The sequence below is a fragment of the Calliopsis andreniformis genome, chromosome 3 (assembly GCF_051401765.1).
Source record: "Calliopsis andreniformis isolate RMS-2024a chromosome 3, iyCalAndr_principal, whole genome shotgun sequence".
Classification (NCBI taxonomy): Eukaryota; Metazoa; Arthropoda; class Insecta; order Hymenoptera; family Andrenidae; genus Calliopsis; species Calliopsis andreniformis.
In genome coordinates this window covers 28,576,595-28,585,221 of record NC_135064.1, presented here as the reverse complement: position 1 = coordinate 28,585,221, position 8,627 = coordinate 28,576,595, and the positions used below count along the sequence as shown (strand labels likewise).

At 36.0% G+C, this 8,627-nt stretch overlaps 2 protein-coding genes across 2 annotated transcripts; both read right to left on the bottom strand.

Annotated features, from left to right (window-relative positions):
• Window positions 1-409: 409 nt before the first annotated feature.
• On the bottom strand, window positions 410-4,764 carry LOC143188748 (uncharacterized). Its single transcript, XM_076393172.1, has 5 exons — window positions 4,257-4,764; window positions 3,632-4,106; window positions 3,519-3,537; window positions 3,331-3,435; window positions 410-2,070 (listed from the first exon to the last, which is right to left on the bottom strand). Exons 2-5 carry the CDS (start codon window positions 3,827-3,829, stop codon window positions 2,024-2,026), a joined length of 369 nt encoding a protein of 122 aa, XP_076249287.1. The 5' UTR covers window positions 3,830-4,106; window positions 4,257-4,764; the 3' UTR covers window positions 410-2,023.
• A 490-nt stretch (window positions 4,765-5,254) lies between these two features.
• Window positions 5,255-7,175, bottom strand: LOC143188747 (uncharacterized). The gene is made up of 6 exons (XM_076393171.1): window positions 7,001-7,175; window positions 6,545-6,746; window positions 6,251-6,386; window positions 5,938-6,087; window positions 5,739-5,868; window positions 5,255-5,647 (listed from the first exon to the last, which is right to left on the bottom strand). Exons 1-6 carry the CDS (start codon window positions 7,106-7,108, stop codon window positions 5,462-5,464), a joined length of 912 nt encoding a protein of 303 aa, XP_076249286.1. The 5' UTR covers window positions 7,109-7,175; the 3' UTR covers window positions 5,255-5,461.
• Between the last annotated feature and the right edge of the window lie 1,452 nt (window positions 7,176-8,627).

The following is an 8,627-nucleotide window of genomic DNA, read 5'->3' as shown; positions in this document are numbered from 1 at the left end:
GAATGACAATATGGTCGATAGACTTTTTATTTTTACATCAATACTACTTATTACTATCTATTTACAGCCATTATATTAACGAAATTTTACATTGCGCAATTGAGAATAATTTAAAATAATTTGTACATATCCATATAAGTAGGTATGTATAGCTATACCTTAAAGACGGCATGGATTTAAAGTAAAGTTGTAATGGAACCAAACTATCATATTTCTATGTCCAAGTTCACGAAATTCGATTGATCAACAGCGGAAACGAAGCAAATGAGTTCCTAAGTAATTGTATAACTACATACGTATACAGTAGTATGCAGTATAGAGACGACTGATATGGATCGGTCTTATTATTCGCTCATGGACACGTTACATAAAAACACAGGAACTGTCTGTTGCATACGTATTCAAATAATGAAGATGGATCACCGATAACATTGCGTTTTCCATTTGAAAAATTTGTGTCCTGTTCGAAATTTCAATCTCTCATAAACGGAATCATCTAAATAATTTGTTGCGGGATTTGATGCGTGACATGTCCTATTATGTATGCATGTACATAGTACATAAGTACACATATATACGTATACAGAGCATTACGATATGTAATATGTACGATTGCTGTCATAATTACCACAATGGTAAGGATAGATACACTGTGTGAACATTCGCGTTTACATTTTTACATGTATTTATCAATAGTTACATAAAGGTGACTGCTTATATGTATCATTTATAGTTAAATTTATCTACACACATAAATACAGGATGTATCAGAATATGTTAGACATTTTTACAAGGTAGGTTCTACATACGTAAATAATGGAAAATGTTTATGTGCACATAGGTCCGGAAATGCACAGATTTTTGGCTCATTTCTTGCTTGCGTGGTGTGTTACCCCCTTTAAGGTCCTACTAAGCCCAGAGATATTCCGGTCCCTTTAATGAATGGCGCACAGTCATAGATATTGAAAAAAATATCACATCATATGCAATATAAAATGATGTTTTCGGGCATATGTGCACGTGAACTTTTTTCATTGGTTTCGTGTCTAGAATGTGCTTTCCAAAAATGTTGCACATTTTCTGATACACCCTGTGTACGTTTGATATATTACTTTCCGACTTGCACTGTTCAGGTTATATTATATCGATATATTGATTTAACGTAATAAATTCAAAGTAGATCCTAGACATTACCTTTTAGAAATCAATATCGATTCTTACAACAATTATAAGCAGAACTTTGTATATTATAAACATGTATTCACGCATATATATGTATATATAATATATTTTTTTGATTGTCAGTCAATCGACTTTTTATATGTTGATCCCACGTCAAGTAGTGCAAATATCTCTCTTTCTCCCCCCTCTTTTCCTTATATTTGCTCATATACTCTCTCTAGCCTTGTTTATAATCTTCACCACAATTTCTTACCAGAACAATTCAAAAATACATCTTTTATTATTTTTTATGTTAGTTATAACCGCATTTTGCTAAGAAACAATATTATTCCTTTGTGTGTATGGTACTTTATGAACAGCCAATTGTCCACTGCATATAAAATATAAACAGTAAAATAGAGAAGTAAAAGTAAAAATCGTTTTACTTGGTCTATCCGTTTACCCATTTCTTTCGCTTCTATTATACAATAATTAGACATTGAAAATACCGTGTTGCAGGGTAAACGTTTCAAAATCGAATTTCATTCACAATTGAAGAATAATTCGGCTCATTGTCCGACTTCTAATGCAGGTATGTATGTTTGCACAGAAGCAAACATTATTGGATGGAAGAGTTTGTATTAGTTCGCAAAAATTCAAGTAGATAACACTTGTTGATTAAGTCGAAATACTTAAAGTGAATAAGGTGAAAGACGATCGATCCTTGTCCAAGACGTATTCTGTTCACTTGTGTTATATACGAGTATGCGATGCGTAATCGTGTCGCGTAATCATCTACAAATTCATCATCGAATCAATGGATGCCCAGCAATAATCGGTAACTCTGGAAGGCAGGAACCGATTAGGGTCTCGTGAAGCGATACCGGTACGGCGTCCAGGCGAATAATTCTACGAAAAAGATAGATATACCGATAGTATGTAACATTTTTTCGAGAATCTACTACTTTTGTGACGAGTTGCAACGTGCATGAAGTACTACATCTCGATATCGTTTCATCGGTCGCATTATCGTTAATAAACATACGCACATAGATGGATTCGTAGGTAGAAGATTACCAATGAAACGAGTATCGAGATCGAGATTATCATTCTAATACACTATCTATGCTATGACGTGTAGGTATACACATAGCCATGTAAACTATAAAAAATAAGTGAAGTGCGCTCATTAATGCATAGGTATATACGTCAATGACCGATGTACAAATTACACATGCTATATGTATAGGTAGATGATTTCTTTAGTTTCTACCGTAAGTGTTATAGACGATAGGGATACGATGCAAGTGAAACGATGAATGCGTTTTTTGTTTAGCAACAAGCATGAACAAAGATAATTCTGTTGCTGATCGTGATTGCTCTCTTAAGCGTTTGAGTTATCTGGATTTTTCAAGATTCAAGTAAGAACCAACTGAATCGTGAATTTCTTGTCAGTTGTAGTGATACATGCATCTTCAAGGGCGAAAATTATGAATTACAGTCTCAGCTGTGGGTATCCAATGTTGAGACGATGATTACGATTGCATCGACCTTTTATACGTACATACATATTTCTCGTGTAACATCGTTCTATTTAACCATCGCAGATGTAAAGATATATGAGCTTCATTCGTTTCTTTTTCTTAGTCTCCTGTGTTCCTTCACTTCTTTTCGTTTCCAGGAGAAAATCTTATTTTTTGCTAGATTTTCGCTTCCATTAATTTACCTCATTTCGTGTTTCTTTTTTTTTTTCAAATCTATATTCTGCCTCTTGGTATCTGTATCTGTACTTTGAATCTATGTTCTTGGCAGTAATACTTTGAAAATCACTGTTCCTTTTCATTAAAATGAACGTCGTCACATCAGCGAAAGGAAATATGTACATACAAACAGTTAGGTACAGTGGAGCTACAATGTAGAAGGTAGTAGTTGGTAAAACATTCAAGTGACAGGTGTAAATACCTTGGAATTCGTTTTTTTTTCTCAAATATGAAGTTATCCTGTACATGATATGAATATTGGGGCTTGTGTAGTCTGTCCAATGATCGGTTTAGGAAATGAGTTACAATAAGAGCGATGTAAGGCGTGTAAAGCTACGGTATTCGAAAATGATAACAATACCGCGCAACTAAATCGCTATGTTCCAACGCGTTACGCTCTACGATTTACCATTAGTCGTGAAGCACGGGCAGAGTGCATTTAATAATCGATTACAGAACCCGCGTGCACGGTGATTCCAACCAGCAATGCTATCAGCTCCTTTCAGTCTACTTCCTATGCAAACATACAATACATGAGTTTGATCAGTAATGTGGCTTCAGTAATGGCAGAGATACTTCTCTAGGTCTTATTCTTACCTTCGTTGGCATCACCTTCCTAAAACATGAAACGAAAGTGTCAACGAACAATTGGCTGAAAGATTTGCAACATAGCGCAAATGATATGTACTTGTTAATCATGCGTGCATTACCTTTGAGTAAGCTTTTCTCTTCGAAGCTTCTGTAGTCGCCGTTTCTATAACATCGCTCACAAATTTTGTAGTTTCTCTCATCAGTTCTTCGTCATCTTTAAAAGCTTCTTTCTTCTCATCTAACGTTCCTGTAGATAAAATCCGTTCTCGTTCCTCCATGGTCCATTTACAAGAAACACCTTTCGTTTTATCGGTCATCGTTATAATTGCCACAACCGATGTGCCGTTTCCAATGGAGTGAAGCTTCGTCACGTGACAGCAATATGCATTTACATCTCGCGAATACGATGCATAGGTACCTGTTCTTTTTTGTCACAGTTGTGTAAATAGTAAAACGTGTCAACTATTCTTCGCTTCTGCCTCGTGTGTCGCTCTTTTCGTTATTTCATTTTTACTTTTTTTCCTTTCGTTTCTGCTCTTTTACTTTCTTTTTCCTCTTTTTCTCCTTCTCCGCCTTCTATACTTGTCTTCTTATCTGTTTTAAAAAAAGGTATGATTTAAATGTTTGTTAAAATCTTACCTTTACTTACCTAGAAAAGTCTAATAACGAATCGCACACGCATCATCGAAGAAATAAGATGGAAGGGCATGCAAAGAAAAGAAAAATACAAAATATTTCACTTACGTAGAACGAAATGCTCGATAGAGGGGCGGTTGACCTTTCGAATGTGGATATTGAGCTACAGGTGGTGCGCATTCGTTTTAGAAGAGACCCGGGATCCGGACTAGCCGATGTCGGCATGCATTTAGGCAATGGTCAACGACGTTAGTGGATGCTGCTTCGACCTCGCCCAAATCAATCGAGTCATATCGAGCAAATTTCGTTCGACATCACAGTACACTCAGAATCACGTACGCTTTCAAGGAATCGTTTCGTCGTCTAACCACTAGTTTTCTATTATTTTCAATCAATCATTTCTCCGCGCATGTATATTCCTTTCTTCTCCCGCCCCTCTTGACGAGCCCATAAATCAAAATTACACGAACTAAATCTGAGAGTCGTTGATAACAGACATTTTTTCAGAAAAATGTCACACATAAATACAAATGGTAACGAACGATGTATGTGCATATATATATATATGATGGTTCACGGTACGTTCCACCACCGATTCACCCCGTAACGATCGACCGTCTGCCAACCTGAGCCTGAGCCACTAGCTCGGTTTGCCTCACTGAAGGGTGAATATCACCCCGAGGGGGAACATTTTCGAGCATGCGTCCAGTTCCACGCGACTAACTAACCATTTCCCAGTTCTCACCGATTTGCCATTCTTTCTTTATTTTCCTACTTCACCCTCACTTCCTTAGGTATCTCTCTCATTGCGTTATTCTTGTTATAGACGTTATTTTTGGGTCTAAACCTATTCCTTCAATTTTCCATAAACTGTAGGTATATCATCTATACATCCTGTATACCACTTTCGTTCTTTAGTATACTCTTTTAAGAACCTACTTACTTTTGTCCGCCTATAGTCAAAATTAAAGCATACCGAGAGTAAAACAAGTAAGGGGAAGGGAGATAGATTTCTAAACATAGCGAAAGATCAATATAGTATGATACTTAATGTTTTTCTGCTCAAAAAGTGTATTGTCACGCTTTCAATACATGACCTACATACTTGTACGTATTGTCGCTATTTTATGGAGTCTATATTTTCTTAAATGAACTTTTCAACGAATTTATTTTCATAAAATAACATTAAGTAATGAAAAAACGGTCGTATCTTTTACAATAATTTTGATTAGGCAGAGTTTTGAATTGCGATTTTTTTTCAAAATTTATCCGCTACATATACATACAGATATTATAATATAATAATAGGCATATCACTTTCTGCTTTTCTTTTTTTTTAAAAGTATGCGCATGCAGTATGATCTCCACTGTCGTTGAATAATTTTCGCTGCGCGATTTCGACGGAAAATTTCTAACTTTGCTGAAAAGACTTTCATCATCATTACTTCACGTTCTTCCTTTAATCGATCGTACAAAACGCGTTGATCGATTAGTTGATTCTGCAACAATAAGTTATGATAGGTTTATAATGCATATGCTCATGCAAAACAAAAAGAAACAAGTAAAAGTGCAATAGTAAACGAAACAAACCTGAATGATGTTATACTCTTTCTCGGTGATATTTTTATCTTGTAGAAGAGAAGTTTTATAATTGTACAGAGTCCCAATTTTATTATCGTACTTTGCAAGTTGGTCCAAGCATCGTTGCTTCGTTTCGGAACTATGCAATTGTATCTCACAATTAATAATTTCAGCAACATTCTTAGATTTGTAGAATTACCATTCTTACCGTTTCTTGTATAAGTAGTTTTCCTTCAAATGTTGCGCTTCGATTATAGTCGTTAAATACAACTTCATCAAGTGTATTTCTTTTTCTATGCATTTATCCCGTACTTGATTTTTCAAAATCTTTTTTAGCATCTCCGAGGAGAGTTCCTCACTGAAACGTTTTCAATTTGTCTTTTCTTATTAAGGAATTGATAATATATATACATACTGTGTGGGAAGAATTCATGTAGTTATGACGAAGTACGATTTAAACAATGCGAATCAACACCGTCTCATCATTGGTTCTTTTTCGAGGAAACGACAAAAAAAATTACATTTTGACCGCAGACATGCGTTTCAAATTCTTTTCGACGTTTTTCTCTAGAGTCAACCATGCTTTCCAATTCAGTCTAGCACTTCGTCGAAGGTGAACGAATAATGATCTTTTCTTCCAAAGGTCAATCGTCCATCCTGTCGAAAATCGTTCATTAAAAATGTTTCGATAATTCGTTATACATAGATACGATCGTATGATCATAAGACCGTAAATAACTATACTAAATTTTTATCTATTATTGAGATTCTTAAACAATGACGTTTTATTTTTATAACATACAAGTTGTACATACTTTCTACATCAACAGTAGTTTTTTCAATATTCTTCAGAAGATCTGTTGATTCTGTATTTCGATGTTCTACTTCATTTTCATTTAGAATTCGTTCCGTACGACTTTTAATTGAACTACAAAGTAGATCGATCGCAACAATCAACATATTTGATCGTGAATGGACATTTTCAATAGTACCACCGTCTTCGTTAATATTCAAGTGCTAGAAGGAATTTATACAGGATCAAGTCTACCCCTATATGTAGATGTATATAATCATTCAATCGCACGATCGCGTTACATACTGTAAGTTATATCTACGTGTCTACGTACACGTATGTATGTAATTTACTTTTCATGCAATAATTCGCATTAGTAATTCGCTAGCTAGAAACGTAATTATTTTAAATACATGTATACTATGCTTTTATGTACTTTTCATTACAGTTTGAAATGAGATCACTTTATTTCACTTACTTTTATCGTTAGCGCCATTAAAAGTTGGTCCATTAAATGGGATATAAAGTTTAAGCCTTCTTTTTCCACACGAAATTTGACTATAGAATAAGTATCATATGAAATCATGTGTCGACCATGGATAAATGTATTTACATATGTTAGTATGTATGTTGTACGCACTGCAAATATACGTTAAACTGCGAGACCGCGGAATTGAAGCAACATGAACCATTATGGTAACCATAGTTACCAGCCAATGTGATTATGTAAATATATCAATAGATATTGCGCAACTACAGCTATTTCATTTATTACAATCAGCACATCGAGTATGCAAAAGTCAAAAAACGAATTCTATGTGAATATGAGACTGATTCGTTAAACCTTAAATTTTCGTTTCCTTGAAATGGGACGCTATTGGCAAGGTACTGTGATGACGTCATATTCGCAGTACTTGCAGTGAAAATGGAACACAGCTAGACGACTACCACTCCCACCCCAGTCTATATCAGTCATGCAGAAAGACATTCATATCTCGTAAAATACAGCTTATTTCAAAGAGGTTACAAAGGAAAACACCTACACTTTAACCAGTTGCAATCGCACCCTTGCTATTTTAATTAAATTTACAAAAATTTCGATAGAGATGTAATTATAGGTAACTTTTGCGAGGTTAGATGAAACCGTGCAACATCCACCTAGCGGAAAGCGGAATAAAATAGAATATTGAAATATTATTCTTCATACCATTTAAGCGAAAATATTCACTTCATGAATAATGTGAGCTGTAAAAAAGTAGGAATTGAAAATACCAATTGATTTCATTCTCTTTTAATATAAGGTCATAAAATATTGATTAAATATTATACCATAAATATTAATAAAGAAAGAAACTTGTTATTAGAGGATAAGGTAGAGCAGAATACATAAAAATAGGGGAAAGCAGAAGAGGGAGGCAAGGTACAGACAAAATAAGAGTAACAGAAGAAACAAATTTAAAATTTGTTCAAAAAATTACTCGTCCAGGATGATCAGTGGTCATCTATCAACTGCCTGCTCGTCAGTGGGGTCCAGGGGTCCAAGGTTCTAAGGGTATAAGGGCCCAAGGGTATAAGGGCCCAAGGGTACAAGGGCCCAAGGGTACAAGGGCCCAAGGGTACAAGGGCCCAAGGGTACAAGGGCCCAAGGGTACAAGGGCCCAAGGGTACAAGGGCCCAAGGGTACAAGGGTACAAGGGTACAAGGGTACAAGGGTACAAGGGTACAAGGGTACAAGGGTACAAGGGTACAAGGGTACAAGGGTACAAGGGTACAAGGGTACAAGGGTACAAGGGTACAAGGGTACAAGGGTACAAGGGTACAAGGGTACAAGGGTACAAGGGTACAAGGGTACAAGGGTACAAGGGTACAAGGGTACAAGGGTACAAGGGTACAAGGGTACAAGGGTACAAGGGTACAAGGGTACAAGGGTACAAGGGTACAAGGGTACAAGGGTACAAGGGTACAAGGGTACAAGGGTACAAGGGTACAAGGGTACAAGGGTACAAGGGTACAAGGGTACAAGGGTACAAGGGTACAAGGGTACAAGGGTACAAGGGTACAAGGGTACAAGGGTACAAGGGTACAAGGGTACAAGGGTACAAGGG

Coding starts and splice junctions, on each gene's coding strand:
- LOC143188748 (XM_076393172.1), bottom strand. CDS start 3,829: ATGACCGATAAAACGAAAGGTGTTTCTTGTAAATGGACCATGGAGGAA. Junction 2,071..3,330: donor CCCGTGCTTCACGACTAATG/GTAAATCGTAGA, acceptor TCTTTTTCGTAG/AATTATTCGCCTGGACGCCG.
- LOC143188747 (XM_076393171.1), bottom strand. CDS start 7,108: ATGATTTCATATGATACTTATTCTATAGTCAAATTTCGTGTGGAAAAA. Junction 6,387..6,544: donor AACTACTGTTGATGTAGAAA/GTATGTACAACT, acceptor GATTTTCGACAG/GATGGACGATTGACCTTTGG. Junction 6,088..6,250: donor CGCATGTCTGCGGTCAAAAT/GTAATTTTTTTT, acceptor AAAACGTTTCAG/TGAGGAACTCTCCTCGGAGA.